The sequence below is a fragment of the Petromyzon marinus genome, chromosome 42 (assembly GCF_048934315.1).
Source record: "Petromyzon marinus isolate PM22_M1 ecotype Great Lakes invasive population chromosome 42, UKy_Petmar_22M1.pri1.0, whole genome shotgun sequence".
In the NCBI taxonomy this organism is placed as follows: Eukaryota; Metazoa; Chordata; class Hyperoartia; order Petromyzontiformes; family Petromyzontidae; genus Petromyzon; species Petromyzon marinus.
In genome coordinates, this window is record NC_133708.1 from 8,130,231 (window position 1) to 8,149,620 (window position 19,390).

General features: G+C 46.3%; 1 protein-coding gene across 1 annotated transcript in view; it reads right to left on the minus strand.

Moving 5' to 3' along the window:
• Nucleotides 1–9,782, minus strand: part of LOC116951192 (prominin-1-A-like) — a 41,078-nt gene extending 31,296 nt beyond the window's left edge. Inside the window, exons 1-3 of the mRNA XM_032969671.2 lie at nucleotides 9,085–9,782; nucleotides 2,690–2,754; nucleotides 175–386 (exon numbers count right to left, since the gene is read on the minus strand). Of these exons, the coding sequence (XP_032825562.2) occupies nucleotides 175–386; nucleotides 2,690–2,754; nucleotides 9,085–9,403 (596 nt within the window). The 5' untranslated portion in view covers nucleotides 9,404–9,782. The remainder of the gene's footprint in view (nucleotides 1–174; nucleotides 387–2,689; nucleotides 2,755–9,084) is intronic.
• Nucleotides 9,783–19,390: the final 9,608 nt, after the last annotated feature.

Below are 19,390 nucleotides of genomic sequence, written 5' to 3' on the forward strand. Positions count from 1 at the left end.
GGAGTCGGGATTGAAACCCACGAACCTAGGCAAGGTAGTTAACATTTCGTGTCAGTGGCAGCCCTGGGAAAGGCGGCAAGGCGAAAAAAAAAAACAACAACAACAATCCCAGACCACACCAAGACAGCACACGCGGTGGGGCAAGCGTCGACGTTTCAAATCCCATTTGCTCACGCGGTGACGAGGCAGCAGAGGAGGAGCGTGACCGAGTAGGAGATACGACGGCAGCTGCTGCGCGCATCGGCGTCGCTCTGGTACATGCGGCCGCCACACTTCCCGCAGCAGCAGCGGCAGCAGCAGAAGAAAAAAGCCACGAAGGGCAAGAGGAGGAAGTACAGCAGCCCGATGGCCAAGCAGATGAGGAAGCCCATCTCGTACACAGCCAGCTGTTGGTGAAAAGGGGGGCAACACCCCGCACGCAAAGATTAATAAAAAAAAAATCCCCGTATAACGCTAACAGACTGTTTGGGGCAAGCGCTGTGAGCGAGCAGCAACTATGAAGGCCGGCACGGCGCACGAGGGGGTGTGTGATCAACACCCCACGCCCAGCCGCCTTTGTCTTCCCAGTAGCGATGCGTACATACCGCACACAGCGACCCAGGTTCGGGTTTTTTGCGTGTCGTGTGAAATACGCAGAAACGGAGATATCAGTATGCTGTTGGTGGGTGCAAACCACAACCATAAGGTAAATACAATCACATTTATGAACAGAGCTCGGTTCTCCCTCTCTCTTTGCAAAAATCTGTTTATAGTCCACGAGCCCTGTTAACTTTTTTAGGCCACTATTATCAAGCAGTATTTGTTTGAGCAGGAAAACTATAGACCGGTTTTGAACATCTGCGTCTCATCAGCAAATCCGGACGTATGAAACAAATGGTGCTGCATGACCAGAATGGTTTTGCTACTTTTTTTTGTAAAGCTGGTGATTTTGCTTTTGGTATTGAACTGCGTCCCATATTGTACATGGAATGCCATAGCCAATGCCATATGTCCAATAAACATGCAACGTTGAACCAACGTAGGGCATCTGCTTGGTCTATCGTTCCATCTTTACTGGGGGTGGTGATCGAGCAGCATTTGTTTAACAAGCCAGACTCTGCCGATGATACTCAAGGGCTATGTATCAACGTATGTTGAACTTCGTTCCAACCGTGTAAATCGGAGGTTCGAAACGCACGTGTGTGCAATATTATTGAACAGACATCTCAAAGAGTCATCTTCTTTGGTTCTTTCGGTAAAGTCACGTAGAATGAGAATAAAATAATAAATTGATAAAATAAAATAACAATAATATTCTCACGACGTTTCGGCCACAACACAAGCGGCCTTCATCAGGTGAAGGGAGCGAGACTGTCTGGTAGGACAGCGCTGTCGACAGCGCTGTCGACAGCGCTGTCCTACCAGACAGTCTCGCTCCCTTCACCTGATGAAGGCCGCTTGTGTTGTGGCCGAAACGTCGTGAGAATATTATTGTTATTTTATTTTATCAATTTATTATTTTATTCTCATTCTACGTGACTTTACCGAAAGAACCAAAGAAGATGAATCATTGCAGTCACGAAAGCTTTAAATCGAAATCTCAAAGAGTGTTCAGCGCTCATCCGAATTACAGGAGTCTCCTATTGGAGCGTGTACTTGTACATTGCTCACGTCCATGCAGTAGAGGGCAATATTGCCATGTTGTGAAAGTACTGGGGATAGCATCTTGGACACTGGACAATCGGATGTAACATGGGGTATGTAAGTGCACGGCTCTCCCGATGTGTTTTCGGGTTCCACCACGAGCTGCTCGGCACGATGCCCGACGTTTGGCTTCCTCATCCTGGGAACTTCTTTGGAAACTGAATCCAATATCAAGATGTATATGCCGGGAGCTCCTTCAGGAACAGTTCCCGAAGAGGCTCCCAGAACACGTCAGAGTGAAACGTCAGATATCGTGCTGAAAACAGCAACCCCGAAAACGCGTCAGAGATCCGTACGTCACAACCGCGAATAAATAAGCAGCAGCACGTGATGAAATGTTCTGTTAGAATACTCTAATGGCTTTTTTTGTCATTTTTATCAATTACCAGACAGAAGGTCAATTATGGACTCATGTCTGTTGGACTGAAGTGCATCCTATGCTGAGTTTGCATCAAACGAGGCGCACGGGTAATCCTGTTTCAGCCACAATGATCGAGCATCAGACTTCAATTGCTGGGGTTGAAAGCCAAACTGTGGCCACAATCCCAATTAACAAGAACTATTGCTTTGAATAATACATGCTCGGTAACTCCTGTAAATATCTTAACAATCTGTTTTTTTTTTTCCTACGTTAAGGCTAGGGTTGTAATAATTCACTGCCTCCGTTGATTCAATGAAATATCAAGATTCAGGCTGGCTCATGATTGGATTCCAGAATCAATTGTGAGGTTCTTTTTTCCCCACTTTGGTGTGAATGGGGCATCTCTAGTGGCTTGCAGCGGGGTTCGTGTGATCCAGTGACATACAGCGGAACGTCAATAATAAAGACATGATTTCCTACACGCTCCATTCGGTGAATGTACCTTGAGCTCAACAATTAATATTAATCAATGAATCGATACATAATATTACCCAGCCTCATTTCCCAACAGATATTTTGTATTATTATTAAAAATGCGTTTTGGGAGAGGAAAAAAACCTTCCTTTGTCCGTGGCTGTAATTTACCTTTGAGGAATTTTTTGTTAAAACATTCAGAGTGTCTTCTTCATTGATGAATTCTTGAATTAAATCTGGAAATATACACACACACACGGAGACGTTAAGAGCAAAGGCTCACAGAATGGTAAATGCGTACACAAGACACATACAGACAATAATCTCTCCCCATAAACCTTCTGTAACTCAATAGTGCCAGTCGGCATTCACATATAAAGTGTTGATTTTATAATTGTCCAAGTTCCACCCCCCTACTGCTGATCTTAAGCAATACATTTATAGCGTCACGAATGTTACTTAGCGAGTTGTCCCGTCACTACTTTAACTCCGGTTATTTGCTTTTTGTGTTTAGTTAGTCGTCCTATCCCCGCACCTCCGATTAGCACGATGCCAAAGAAGTCCAACATGCATACGTGCGTATTTCACACACTTGCGAAACGGGTAAAGCTACGAAAAAATGTTCACCTGGTAAGGCCCACTGAACTATAAAGCCCATTTTCAGAAGCGACCTGGCCACAAATTATAACTCAATGAAGTGGCTCATCATGTGAACGTTTAGAGCAGCCAAATACTCTAAACGCATGTTAATTCTAAATAGTGGGGGGGGGGGGGAAACCAGAGGATCTGGAGAAAAATCTACATGACCACTGGAAGAAAATGCAAACTCCAAATACACAGCAGATTAAGGGGTGGGATCGAACCTACGACTTCCTGCATACCAGGCGAGAGAGTTAACATCTCACCACCACGGGTGACCTGTAGCTGTTGATGTCTCTGTAACAAAGCCATATCGAAAAGCATGTGACAAACTTTATTTGAATAACATGAGGGCCTAAGATATCACACATTCCCAGCAATAGAGTTCTACATACCGCAAGACAAATGCGCGTGATTTGTAATACTGAATGAGATGGTCACATTTCTAATTGGGTATCCTGCAAATGCATTCATGATCCACACATTGTTGTACATATGCACAGTTCACCATCGCTTATCCGAGCGTCACATATTCGACCTGACGAATTAACCACTCATACGCAGCGCAGCATTTGTGCACGATGTAACTCACCTTTTCTACACTTTGTTTACAAATCTGACCTTTACACATATCCGCCTGTACATCGGCTCCCAGCGAGTCGGATATGAGACGCAGTATTCTTCGTGTTCCCTTTTTTGACTCGATAACCAAATCTGGCTTCATTGGATCACATTATTTCCCCATCGCTATGTCTTTGTTTAATAAGATGATTATCTTCCCCACAGATGGGTTTGACAGTTTCGCGTGTTAATTCACCCACTTCAGTCTGTGAGCACACATGCTCTAAACAAACGCGTCTTTTATAGACAATCAATTGTTGTGGGCGTATAAGGATTTTTTTTGTTTAGGTGTTTGTCCTCTCCTCAAAATGACATAAATGATGTCACGCGATTTTTGGGTCTAATTGGCTGTAATTGCCCACGATCCCTTACTTTATGGCAAGCTTCGGGGCCACTTCCTGGAGTCGTGGAGTTCTGCCATTACTAGTACATTTAATAAAAGCGTGTTTTAAAAAAAAGTTATTTTAAATATTACTTATTAACATCTGCTTTTCTACTCCGAAATTAGTCCGGCATTAAACATTTTACCTGCTATAATTCACCTCCATTGCTAGGAAACGGCAAGAGTTATGCTGGATGCCCAGAACGACCAAACACGGGACAAAGTGAACCGTAAATACTCACTACATGAGAACTATACAAACAATACATTCGTTAAACATTAGCCAATGTTGATCTCAGTCTGTGTTTAATAACTGCCCTAGGAGTACACGCTCTGGAGAGTTTCCCAGTTACGTCCCTCCCTACAGATACCGTCGATTGTTTAGGCCGCTTGTTGCAAAGGGCTTTTGTTTTGCCCGCGTTTTTTGGGTAAGTTTAGGTTAGGTGGCTGCTACTAGAAACGTCCACGTGTGGTGGTGGTGGTGATGATGATGATGGTGGTGATGATATCAGCCACTTCAATTTGCTATCACGTGTGGCGAGATCGCCTCTGATAAAAAAGCTATTAATTCAGTGAACTTTAGCTGGTGAATACAATAAAAAAGCACTATCTGGAGTCCAATTTTGCAGATTTTTTTCATTCAATTCTTAAGGCATTTACGTTTGATTTCCCTTGGCCGTTATTACAATGGCCGTGTCGTCAGTAATCCTGAGCTTCATCTTCTTTGGTTCTTTCGGTAAAGTCATTGGAGCACTGTCGTCCCGACAGTTCTGTTCTTTCACCTGATGAAGGCTGCTTGTGTTGCGGCCGAAACGTCGTGAGAATTTTATTGTCTTATTTTATTTAATTATTTTATTCTCATTCTACGTGACTTTACCGAAAGAACCAAAGAAGATGAATCCTTGCAGTCACGAAAGCTTTAAATCGAAATTTAATCCTGAGCTTATTAATAATGGCGGAATGTTTGCGGCTGACGTCGGCAACTTTGAGTGCTTTTTGAAAGGTGAACTTAACGTCAACAATAACAACAACAAAGCGCCTGACCAAGGTGCCTTGAGAAGAAGAAGGGCGTTGTTAAACAGCGGGCATTAGCCACTGCGAGGCCACGGCTCAGTACACCCGGACATTGACAACAACGAGACGCATGTGACCAGCAAAATGTATGACTTCACTTGACTCCTGTGTCGTGGTCAAATCTTGTAATCTACATTTCGTCCACTTACCCTTGTCCAAGCGAGTTATTTACTTTTTAGTGCACTTTAAAATAAAAACCGTTGGTTAATTAAAAAAAATAGTTTTTAAAGGAGTTTATTTTGCCCGTTGTCCCGGCCACGTTGGGCCAGCCGGGCAGGAAGGCATGGCCCGCTGATTTAGTCCCACCGCATTATTTTGTGGACGGGGGTGGTAGTGGTGGTGCTGGTGGTCTGTACACACGGCCAGATGGAAGCCTCCCTGCCCGTTCATCGCTCCTGCTCCTTGAATAATATTTGTCACGCGTGGTCATCGGCATCGCCGGTTTGCTTGACGAGTGAAACACATCATTAGACCTCCTTTGCCAGTACCAAAATGTAATAATAGGGGTTTTCCCCTTTTTTCTGGCAACAAAACTGAAACCTTTTAACGAGGATTCGTGTCTGCATTAACCACGATACCTGCAGTCAAAATGCAAACAAAAAACATTCTATGATAATATATGCATTGTCCTTGAAACTGATTGGTCCACACCAAGGGACGGCTTTCTTTTGAGCCTCGACCCAATTGGTGCTCGACCACATGACGCCAAAAGGTGTACAGCTCAAAGACAATCCACTAGAAAAGTAATGAGGGCTCGGGGTGAGCATCTACATCATTAGACCTCCTTTGCCAGTACCAAAATGTAATAATAGGGTTTTTCCCCTTTTTTCTGGCAACAAAACTGAAACCTTTTTACAAGGATTCATGTCTGCATTAACCACAATACCTGCAGTCAAAATGCAAACAATTACATTTTGGTACTAGCAAAGGAGGTCTAATGATGTAGATGCTCACCCCGAGCCCTCATTACTTTGATAGTGCATTGTCTTTGAGCTGTACGCCTTTTGGCGTCATGTGGTCGAGCACCAATTGGGTCGAGGCTCAAAATAAAGCCGTCCCTTGGTGTGGACCAATCAGTTTCAAGGACAATGCATATATTATCATAGTATTTTGATTTAAAGCTTTCGTAACTGCAGTAATTCACATTCTTAGCTCTTTCGGTAAAGTCACGTTGAAGGGAAACAATAAAATAATAAAATATATATAAAACAATAAAAAAAATTCTCACGACGACCGTTTGTGTTATGGTCGAAACGTCGTGAGAATTTTTTTTATTGTTTTATATGTATTTTATTGTTTCCCTTCAACGTGACTTTACCCAAAGAGCTAAGAATATTATCATAGTATGTTTTTTGTTTGCATTTTGACTGCAGGTATTGTGGTTAATGCAGACATGAATCCTTGGAAAAAGGTTTCAGTTTTGTTGCCAGAAAAAATTAGTGAAACACACTCCGTGGTTCGCCCCGTGCAGCGGAAGGGAGGTGAGAAAGGCGTTGTGTTGCCTTTGATGTGGACAGCGCTGCCCGACGAAGCTGGTTGCCTTGGCCGTGCAAAGCTATCGATGGATAAACACGGCAACGCTCCGGTTTACGTCCAGGGGATGCGTTCCTTAAAGACGCGATGACGAATATCAAAGCGGCGTAAATCGAAACGCTTCACAGGGTTAGTGGTGGGTGGGTGGTGGAGGCGAAGGCTGAGAGGCGACGGATAACGAGGAAGGAGCGGGCGATGCTGTCAAGCGACGCGAGTGGCGGGGTTGAGGCGACGCAAGTCTGCTCGTGGTATCTATCGCCGTACGTCAAAGACCGAGGCATTGCCGCAAGAGTCGACGAAGCGACTGACAACCGCACCTCCTTCGAGTGCCGCAGATGCATCTCCTTGAGTGGTACTTATCGTACAACACCAAATGGATTTCTCAGCTAAATACAATTGTCGGGGTAGATTGGTGTGGGTTTGGGTATATCTAGTTGGCAGCTTTGTCGTTAATATCTGTCCATGTGCCTTTTTGCATGCGTGTGTGTGTGCTTGTGTGTGTGCGTTTAACAACAGAGGTCTCACTCCGAATAAGTCGAGCGGCAATATCTTTTCATCGGTTACGTAACGCTGTGTGGAAGCTACCTGGTCTGTCGCTCCACACTAAGCTTCCGGTCTTCTCGGCCATGGTCATTCCCTCCCTTCTCTACGCTTGCGAAACGTGGACCCCCTTAATGGCAAATCTTCGCCGGTTAGAAACATTTAGGCTAGCCTGCCTACGATCCATCCTGGGTTTAACCAGGCTGGATTGTGTGAGGAGCTCACAAATCCTTGAAAGGTCTGGGCAAGGTCCCATCGGTGAGCTCCTGCAGGCAAGGCTGCGTTGGCTGGGTCATGTAGCCCGCATGCCCAGCCACCGCATGCCAAAACAGCTTTTGTTCGGCCGGATCGAGGGGGCTAAACGGGCACGGCACGGGCTAGAGAAGAGATGGAGTGATGTGGTACAGGAGGACGTGGAGCTGAGTGGACTTGCCGATGACTAGTACCAGCGGTGTCAAGATCGGCCTCTGTGGAGGAGGCTCGTGAAGGACGCTGCTACTGGGCAGTTGGAGGCAGTCGCCCTCCAACAACAACGGAGGGCGGAGGAGCGACGCTCACAACAACGAGCGGAGCGCCGGGTGGCTAAAGCCCAGCAGGTTGGCACAGTAGGGGGCACAGGTGGTGCATCAGCCAGTCATCTCAGTCAGTCGACCCGTGGCACCTGGGTCTGCCCCGTGACCTCCTGCCAGCGGGCGTTCGACACTTCACGTGGCTTCAAGGTCCACATGGCCTGGCACAAGCCTCGTGGTGACGTCACCGCCACTTAGTGGCGAGTGGCGGTTGTTGTTGTGCGTGTGTGTGGGGAGCGGTAGTGTAGCGGGTTAGCGCGCTGCGCTACGAACCTGGCGACCCGGGTTCGATTCCCGCTCATTGCAAACACCAGTGACGATTATCTGAACCGATCCTGGGCCTCCCCTGGGTCGACTCAGCCTCAAATGAGTACCTGATGTGATGTGTAAACATCGCCACGAGGAAGACAAAGGCGGCCGGGCCTGGTGTTGGCCAACCACCCCCTCGCATGCCGTGCCGGCCTTTATAGGTGGTGCTCGCGAATAGTACTTGCCCCTACAGTCTGTTAAGGCTACACGGGTGATCTTTGTCTTTGTGTGGTGGTTAGCCCAATGCCCCACCCGACTTCGATGAGGCTCAGCGCTCAACTGAAACACTACGAGTTCATCCGAATACGAGGCCCAACTGACGAGACTCAGCGAGGCCTCCCTGAATAAACAATGTCATTCGTCAGTAATCGTCAATCCACCACCATCTGAATGTGAAATTTCAATTGTTGCTCTGGATCTGCATCAGCCACACGAAAGAAGTTTACAGTGCCTGGTTATTCCCAGGCAGCCTTCCATCCAACTACTCACCAGGCTCAGCCTCGATTCATAACCTACCGCTCTGGCCTCTGTATGTGAAGAAGGGGCATCGCCTGAATCGTCAACCATTATATCTGTTTTCACCTTGAACGTGTTGAATTTTTCAGATTCACCATAACGATCCGATTGAATCTGTGGCATCAGCAACCCTTTACCACGCAGCACAGCCACACGATTTAACAGCCGCGTGGCGTGCAAGCGTTTGTGGGGGGGGGGGCCCATAACTATCGGCATGTTTTCACAACAATCCCGACAACCGACTGTACCGATCAGACGCGGCGTTTCGATTGCGACCACGCCAAAGCGCCGCCAGGACAAAATCATGGAAGGTCAGAGTGACGACTGCCCCGGCAGCAAGGGACGGCGTCCCTGACCCCACCGGTCAACGTCGGAGGGCTCACCTTTCGGTAGCGCGTTGCTCTGAACGACGCCGAGGAAGGCGTGCACCATGGAGAACAGCGCCCTGTTTCCTCCCTGGTCGAAGTTGGTGTCCGTCTGGTATCGTGCGTGACTCAGCGTCGGCGATGGCCCCGAGCCGACGCCGTCCTGCGGCGGGGTCGTGGCCGCCGGATCTCCCGGCGTGGTCGGCGGTGGGCCGAACACGGCCGAAGCGCCGGGGGCCATGAGGGCCTGCGAGAAGATCGCCGCCAGGAGCACCGCAAGCGTCCGGCCGCGGACACTCGGCGGGCTCGCAGCAGCGCTCGGGCAAAACGAAGCCATCGGCTTGCGGGGGTTTTTTTCGTTTGTTATTTCCCTTCCTTCCGTTCCTTGCTTACCTCCAAAACGAAACGAAATATCGGGACGAGTGCGCGGGAGTTCCTCGAGATGCGGGATGCGCTGCTGACGACGCCCGACCGGCTTCGGCGATCGCAAGCGACTCAGTCGGTCGCCGCTTCTTAAAGCGTGCGGGAGATGTCGCGGTGCCCGTCTCTGGCCGTCAACTCGGGGCAGCTGACGGAGAGGGGAGCGAGAGAGCGGTGGTTAGAGGCAGGGTGGGTTATGGCTTAGAGGCAGGGTGGGTTATGGCTTAGAGGCAGGGTAGGTTATGGGTGGGAAGCAGCTGCCGGGCGCGTGGAGGTGAACGGTGATGTGGGGTGGTGGAAGGTAGAATGGGGGGGGGGGGGTATCGGGCAAACGTGCGTGACGCATGACATTTACTGCAGGTGGTAAACTTTGGCATCCGATGAGTGGCTTGCTCACATCGGGCGCAGCGCGCTGTTAATAGGTTAAAGATTAGGACAATAAAATGACTGTCGCAAAGTCAAACTCTTAAGTAACTTTGCAGTATTAATTGGACGAGGTGCACTATACATTTTAGTATACTTACCGCGTTCTCAGGATGATAATATGCGCCAGAAAGTCAGATTCAAACTAAACTTGTTCCCCTGTGTGAACAAATCTGGTCTCACACACACACACATAGCGTGGTCAACACATTTACGCCTCTACATAAGGAAAGAAACAGACTCCTCCACAAATCTGTCTCTCGCCTGATGAAGCTAGTTGTAATTACTGACGAAACGTCGTACTCAGATTATAAATGTTGTGGCTTGGCTCTCCAACACACCGGTGTGCTGTACTAGTGACGAATTGGCCACGTTCTGTTTACGTGCCAACCCTTACTGGTTGGCTGTGTCGGGTGGTGGCGGGTTTAACGACATATTTATATATTTACGCGATCTAACCCAAAAAAACCTCTATCATGGATTATATTGGTCGCAAAAACCTACGTGTTCAACACACATAGCTACCCCCAACGTTTGCTTGTAGATACAGTACATGGGTCGCCAATGCATCTCATAATCCGGAGAAAGTGCTCAATTTATAAAACATCACTATATTTTAGCGAATCTCGGTAAAGTTCACTGTTCTTGCTAGATAACGGAGTTGGCAAAACAGAACATCCAGTGTTTGCAGGGCTTACATAAAGCAATGTTGGTTAGAATTAATAAGCACAATCCTAAATGAGCCCATGAAAAGCATATACAATGGCTTAGTCATGAGCAAATTATCAATCAACGTATATTGGCCTGTCTATTGCAGTCATAGATAACTCACATTAATCAGATGTTAAGGCTTTGTTAACACGGGATATTTAGAATTAGCTAAGTGGCTGAGATGTCTAATTTTGTATCAGAGCACAAACATAGAACAGCTGAGATAATCTTAAGATTGATCTTAATACAACTGCCTCTGATTAAATTGGGTTCTCAAGTCAAGAACGTTTTTTGGTTGTGTGCGTCTGGTCACCGATGACTGCACGAAAAACAAAAATCTTGTATATTTTTCACTTCACATCTGATGTGTATTATTTAAGTGCCAACCACTTTCAAATGTCAGTGTGATATCCATGCAATACACGACTCTGTAGCAGAGCGTGTGAGAATGTGCAGCGGTGCTCGCAGAGATAACAACGAACAATTGATGGGATCTCAGAAGTAGGTCTGTAGTGTCTCCTTCCAGAGACCACTCTCTAACATAGAGTTGCGTTACACCGCTTTCTGAGATTTCCAAATTCAACATTTCTTCATCTCGTAACACGACACTGACATCACACTTGGAATGTAAGTGGGGGTAATAATATGTATTATTTCATTGGGCAAAAAAAAAGTTATAATTTGTCTCAGCTTGGGTAGAAGGTGACTGGTGTCCTGATGAGTAATATATATCTGAACTTCACTTGGATGGACATATACACTTCTTTCAAATATACCTATTAAACGCTTTTATCGAATTGCCATCTCGTTCTGTAAACAACATTGTGCGTGGTTGGCACTTAAAAACACAAACCTTGACGTGTCGCGTCACGCTTTTGACCTTCGACACAATTAATGTATTGAAAGGTAAAGGCGCAGCCCTGCAATGTCTTGCTAACGCCACTGCTGAAGGCAGGGCCTACCCTGGAGAAGGAGCTCGTTCGAGGGAGTCCCTTAGGAATGTATTTCACCGAACTTCTCCACGCTGGTCACATGTCTTGGAAGAGATGTGAGTTCCCACACTTTGCCCCACCACACGCAACCTACCCACCGACTAACTTGCGGTGTAACCCAGTTGCACCGTTGGGGCCCACCACGGAGGTGCAGGGGGAATTGATCATTTTTGCACCGCAGAGTTTCAACTTGCGCGCCGGAAGAGGACATCGAACCGATGACCTCTGGATTTGCAAGTCCACGTGGCAGGGTCCCCACCACGGGGAAAAAAATCTTCTCGGTCACCTTCGTGGACGGTCCCGACAATCTCAGGTTGTTTCTGTTCTTCTACGCGGCAATATGTTCGGGAGATAAGACGGCCACCTTCAAAGTCTGCCACGAGAGGGCTTCAGCAGAGATAATTCCGTGTTGTTTCGCTGTGCCTCCTCCTCCGTTGAAGGAGTGCAGACGACAGTGCTTTACTATACGGTCCCACGTTTGGATTGGCCTGTGGCTGGTGTTTTTTTTATTTTGCAACTGTAATTGAGATGTGTGCATCGGCCTGTTGACGTTCTTATGCGTTTGATGGCCCCACCACCAGTCCCTTCGAGGAATGACAAAGCCAGGAGGAGGTGCGATGATATTGGGTGTCACGAATGAGGAGTTTGTTCCGGATGTCCGCGTTGTTCCACACTGTTCGCTCAGCAGCAGCAACACAAGCGTTCTTCCGGAACTGGTTGAGAATCTAGGATGGTGACAGCAGCAGCAGCAGCGTAATCCCAGAAGGGATGGGTTAGGCACTTGAATCCGCGGTGAGGAGACGTCGGTGAGGTCTTGGTTGATGGCAAGGTGATAGTCGTCGTCAAGAAAATAAAGGTGTCAACTCCCTCGCAGTTGTCCGCAATGTCCCTGCGGACATTCGGTGCCAGAATATTCGCCAAAACAGGGAGCAGTCCCGGAGACCGGTGTTGGTTTCAGTGCTACCGTTATGATTTGCAAAATGCAGTCACAGGTAAAGCGCGTCACATCGACACCGTAATCAGCAAGGCGTGCAGTGACAAGTTTCACTATTAGAAATACACTTACAAAAGTCATCCACCTAAATTAATATTTTGTAGCACACATCAGACTATTACTGCAGCGGTGTGCAGTCGAATGTAAGTGCCCGTACGTGAATTTAAATTCAGAGGAGTTTTATTGCTGTTGAAACTTGATTTTTTTTATCTGGCATGATAAAGATCACTTTCTTTCTGCAGCAGTGCCAGTTTTAGTTTTTGAACAAATGGGACTGTCTAAAGATGTTTGTGGTAGTGAGATTTCAATCACCAACTAACTTCTATAAAGTGTCTACTGTCACATTCAGGACATGTTTTACGTATAAACGTGCATTCATTTGTCAACCCACTGCTGGTAAAAAGATATCCCCGTTCTGTTTGGGTCATTAGTGCTGTTAAACCATACTTCACCCCTCTAGTCAATGGCTCAGATATCGCTCGCGTGCTCATGTTAGCCCTGGCGTGCAGGTCATCAGTCATGGTGCGAAGTCCAAACAATGAGAATACAACTAGTTTATATGTATATAAAGCAGTTGTGAATGGAGTTCATGGACTTATATCTTATCCTACACTTTGCACAGTAATAAAGAATTACAAGCATAGCGATTGTTACATGCAGGATTTCAGAAAAGTCATCATCCGTCCTTAAAAAAATAGTTTTTCGACAATAGTGTAAACTGTATGGTTGAAATGTTGACAATATAGCACATCTAGACTCAATAAGAATTGTTATTGGTGAAAAAAAACGAACAGATGGTTTGATCTTCAACATTGCATCGGAAGATCGTTCAAAAGCACGCTCCAAGCTGCTGGAAATCACCCGGGACTCTCGCACACCTCGATGTGTGTCGCCGATGCCACGGTGAACACGTGGAGGTTTTAGAGGGATGAAACTCGTACGACAAAATGTTCATGTTTCCGAATGCGCGCACAAATGTGTGTGCGCGCGTTTCTATGGAGAGCGGTCGTGTCGTGGTTCACGCACTGCGCTGTGAACCTGGCGACCTGAATACAATTCCCGCTCACGACTAAAAGCAGTGTATTTGAATCGGTCCTGGGCCTCTCCGGCCTGAGATGTTAACTACCTCGCCTGGTATACAGGAGGTCGTGGGTTTTATCCCGACTCTGACGCCTGCTGCTGTATAGTTGAAGTTTGCGTGTCTCTCCCTCCTCGTGGTCGCGTGGATTTTTTTCCGGGTCCTCTGGTTTTTCCCTCCACATTTAGAAACGTGCATTTAGAGTATTTTGGCTGCTATAAATTGCCACATAATGTGCCACTTCGTTGAACTATGATTTGTGGCCAGGTCGCTTCTGAAAAATAGCTATATAGCTTCGTGGGCCTTACCTGTTAAACAAAAAAAAGTTTTGTTTTAGTTTTTTAAATGAGTACCTGCTGCGGTGTGTAAACATCAGCGACCACCCACCGTTGTCACTTTAGGCGACGTGTCCTGGCAAAGGCAACTTGCTCTTAAAGACACTCGAGACGATCAGTTTCACTTGCTTTTGTTCTCTAATCCACGTGTTCCTCTCTCAACCTCTCAGTGTAATTCCCATGCATGCATCTCTCCATGCTCCTTTTTTAACTCTCATCTTTATTCCATTTTCTTTGCCAAAGTCTAAAAAGTCCACGTTTCCTAATACATATGTCATAGCAGGTGATATGCACTTCTAATTTCATTGTTGCTTTTCATTATCAAGTTGAACTTTCAAATGAAACTACTCTTGCACCCGTCATTCCAATCCCAGTCCACTTTAAATAACTGCCCCTGGGTTCCCTTACTCTTTCTCTCCTATTTTCTTTCCCCCGGACCTCTGATTTTTCTTCCCCCGCAAATGCGGTAAGAAAGAAGTTCAACATACTCTGGTGCATCGCCCAGGTGTGTCCTTCCAGCACATATATCTTCACTGGTTAAGCAACCATAGGGATGAGATAAGGATGCAAGTTCCGTATTGCTTAACTTTACACATTGACAAGGAAATAACGGCTAACACACACTCTGCGGTCCCTTCATCACCGTGAAAAAACAACAACCTCATCCTGCATACCAATTGCTTGGTGATGAAGCTGACTTGGCTGCGGTGAACAAATAACGCCACACGCAACACATTCGCCAAGAACACTGTCGCCATGGAAGGGAATCAAATATAACATGCGACGTTTCTGGCGATGACCCTTATTCGCATCACCTGCCTTATAAACTAGTCTCGGGACATGCGAAAGGAGCGGCTTTTTGTAAGACTCGAGCGAGGAAGACACCGCAGCCGCTCGTGATCCGTGTGTGGATTTCCCCGGGTTGGGCAGCATCGTGTTGAGGCGCTCTTCTTAATTCGCTTCGCCACCTGAAGATGCCCGCCCGCAGCAGCGGTGCGTGGTGAAAAGCGTTGCGAGAAGACAAGCCGGGTAACTGCGAACGTCACCAATCGCAAGCTGGCAGCTGACCCCGAGCGGTGAAGTCGCAGAGTTCCAAACCTTCCACGGAAAACTTGGGCAACCCTGAACTGCTTGAGAAGATTGCTAGGGCGGCCACTCGAGATGTTAAATACCTCGCCTGGTGTTCAGGAGGTTGTTGTGGGTTCGATCCCAACCCTGGCACCTGCTGTATATTTTGAGTTTGCGTGTCTCTCTCCCTGTGGTCGCGTGCTTTTTTTTCTCCGGGTCCTTCGGTTTTTCTCTCCACATGTAGAATCAACAACACGCGTTTAGAGTATTTGGCCTGCTGTATATTTCCACGTGATGATTAGCCACTTTCGTTGAGCTATCGTTTGTGATAGCCAGGTCGCTTCTGTTAAGAGCGATACAGCTCAGTAGGGCCTTACCTGGCAACATAACAAAAACAAACTCTAAATACTGTACTGTAAGATGCAGCAAATTGCTGCACAAGCGGAGAAGATCAAAGCCTGGAGCCCAACGCGGTGTTTTTGAAAAAAAAAAGCACTTAGCTCTGTAATTCTCGTCCGGCGATCTCATTCGGCGCGACATCGTCCATTCCAAACGTACTGGAATTAGCCTTCAGCTACGTTTTAACAATATCCACGAAATCTCCATTCACACGTTACCCGGCGCAGAGAGGAAATCCATAACTAATTATATCAGCCTGTTAATGCACCCGTTGGGCTTTATAATCGTAAAAGCACATTTCTATGTTTCAGTGGTGGCCGCGGTTGCAAAGAAAATAACTAAACGAAACAATTTATGTCAAATAGACTTTACATTGCCTTCGTTGGCAGACTTACACTGTTTAAAATCTAAACATTTCTCTTCAGAAAAATAATACGACCGTATGCTGGTGTCCTGTCGTAATTTAGTTAACACTGCTTCAGCCAGAATGACAACATCCCACACTTTGATTCAAGTGCAAAGATAACGTTGATCCCTGTAGCCTCCATTAACTCTTGGGTAAATGCTGTTCGTGAGCAGCTATTAAGGAAAGCACAGTCTCCAAAGCACTGGTGTGGCTTAGCATCATTCCCGACCACTTTTATCTGCCCATTGCTGATGTTTGTACACTGCATTAGGTACTCATTTAAGGCCCAGATAACCAGAGGGAAGCCTAGGTTAGATTTCATTACCACTTTTCACTGACATGAGCAATAGCCAGGATTCATATTTTCCAGATTCACAAAGCACAACAACAACAGCAACCACCATTTGCCACTAAGTGACGGCAACGTAACCACAAGACTTGTGCCAGGCTAGGTGCACTTTGAGGCTACATAAAATATCGAATACTCGCTGGCTGGAGGTGACGGGACAGATCCAGATACCAATTGTTTAATTGAGAGAGATGATAACGGAGGGTGGTTAATCATCGACCACAACAATGAGTCCATAACAGATTTGTTGGGGTAAGTGATCTTGGCGAACATCCAGGGGGTGAGTGGCCAACACCACGCCCGTCTGCCTTTGTCTCCCTAGTGGGGATGTTTACACACCGCACCAGGCACTAATTTGAGGCTGAGTCGACCTAGGGGAGGCCCAGTACCGGCTCAGATAATCGTCACTGGTGTTGGCCGTGAGCGGGAATCGAACCGCGACGCTGCGACTCTCCATCTCTCTCACACACACACACGCGCGCGCACAGCCGCAATATATACATTTTACAAATGAATAGTGCAAGGCCACTTGATAATACAAGTTGAACGTTTCCTTTCAAACGGTGAAGAGTCTTACGGGTAATAAAGTGACTTGAGATTGCTGCTGCTGCTGCTGAATAGCAACCGCTGAGTAATGACACATTCGCATTGTGCAACAGTTCCACAGGGTTGTTTTTTTACGAGTGACTGTGTACTTGCAACCATTGTGCACCACAGGTCCAATGGCACTTAAGATCAGGTTCGCATTTACTACCGATGTCAGCATCATCACGTGACACGGCATCCATCACCGTACGTCACAACGTTGGCACGCCACTGACCCCGGTGATTTGCATAAAGTTTGTGACATTGGTCGGTGTGGCTGCAGGGACACAGATAAGTTCGGGCCGGGGAGAGCAAAGTGGGGGTAGAGGCATGGATCGCGCTGTCTCGATACAAAACAGGTGCCCAATATTGCACCTTATTACACGCTTTTATTTAACTCACTGTCTGTTGTCGTCTTCGTTGTATCCTCAAATCTTGTCACTCAATTAAATCTAGAACTCAATTCTAACCCACTTCTCAATGTGGTATCGACTGCAAACTTGGTATACTTATGTCATACTGATGACAATACTATATTCTATCATAAAAATAAAAACAAACATTTAAAAATATATATATGTCATGTTTTGGCTTGGGTCTGTTTGTCCACGGTAAACTGACGCTGGCTGTATTTGACCACGGCCTCCTTACGTTGTGACGAGATTCAGGGCCACTTCCAGGAGTCGTGGAGTTCTTCCATTACTAGTACATTTAAAAAAAGCGTGTTTTTAAAAAAAAAACGTTTTTTTATTACTTATTTAACCTATTCTGGCAAATATTTAACAAAAATTCCACCGTAACCTAATTTCTCAATGAGTTTTCCCCGAATCGATTCAAAATGCCAAGAAAACATCAGATTTTTTTTGTTAATATTGTATTTGTTTACCCAGGAAAACCACAGTGAGCCTCACGACTCCTTTTTAGCAGGGTCTTGCCAAGTCTTTTTTTTTGCAGTGGGAGGGGGGTAGTAATGCATATTCCAGTGGAGAGCAAGAAGGTCTGAGAGTACGCTGGCTCAGAGTACTCGGACCCGCTCATACGCGACCGACTCCCCCCCCCCCCCCCCCCCCGATCAATCCTGACACTTTGTGACTCGTGATTTCGCTACTCGCGCAGGGCGGTAAGCGAGGAGTCAAACCACGCGGACTTGGATTTGAGGGCTTGCAGCCATATCGCCCGCGCAAGAAACGAGTCCAAACAAATCTCTAGTGATCTAATAAAGTGTTAATAATAGTAATAAAGTGTTCTATCTGACCTGGATGCTACTGATGATTCGTGAAACGTTTACTGTAGAGTATTGTACTTTATTAAACATTCATGTACATTTATATAGATTTTATATACACTCTTACATTTTATATACTACATTCGTACAGTAATATAGTAGTTTTAGTATTATAGTAGTGTATAGTAATATAGTAGTGTAGAGTAATATAGTGGTTTCATGCTAATTTCTCACATTAACATCACTAGCCCCGGCCACTTCTTTATGACCCTTGGGCTACACCCATTTCAAACCTTTTTATAACAGTCTGCCTCAGCAGCAGACCATGCTTTCCCACCTGATGATGGACGCTTGTGTGTTGCGATTGCGATTGTTTTATTTTATTTTTCTACCCACGTGACTTTACCGAAAGAACCACAGAGTGTGGATTCCTGCGGTCACGAAAGCTTCAAATCAAGATTAATATTGTAGTGTATAGTAATATAGTAATTTTAGTCATAGAGTATAGAGTAATATAGTAGTGCAATGTAATATAGTAGTATATAACAGTGTATGTTTCCATTTTATATACTGCACTCGTAAAGGCGAACCCCCAACTTAGGCGAATTCGCGCTTACGCGGGGGTACACGGAGCCTGACACCCCGCGGCGTACTCTGAGCTCTGAGACCTTCAAGTCATTTGTGGTGTCATTTTTTTTTAAGATCCGGAAAATGTGAGCCACCGACGTCGGCACGCGACGGCCTTACTCTTGCGAACGGCGTCGTGGCATCTATGACGTCCACCGTGAAGCACACCACGCGTCGTGGCGGCTACTGCACACAGACCGCAGCATTCACCAGGGCGGCCGCTGGGATTTCCAAACCGTAAAGCACTGCGACAAGCGGTGAACCGCTTTAAACTTGCCACTTTGGTTTTCCTTTTTTTTTTTGTACATCAAACTGCTAAACAGTTATGAGAAGTTTGCATTTATTATAAATGCGTAAATACTTGCGACTATTTAATACAAAAATGCACTGGCCTTTCATGAACTTTACGTGAATCGTTTTTTTTTTTTTACCCACACCACGGCCATGAATTTTTACGAAAACATTGCCGCACCAATTTCACAGCCTCGGTCATCAATAATCACCCTTCGTTGTCACGAGCTGCCATACTATTCTTGCATATGACGGCACAGATATGTTCAGGAGCTAAATGCCAATTTCGAGGTCTGCTGGTCACGACGAGAGGGCTTCAGACGAGAGAGAGTTCGTGTGCTCTTGCTGTTCCTCCTCCTCCGTTGAAGGAGCGTAGACCACAGTGGGTTTACTGTGGTGTTCCATAGCTTGGGTTGCATGG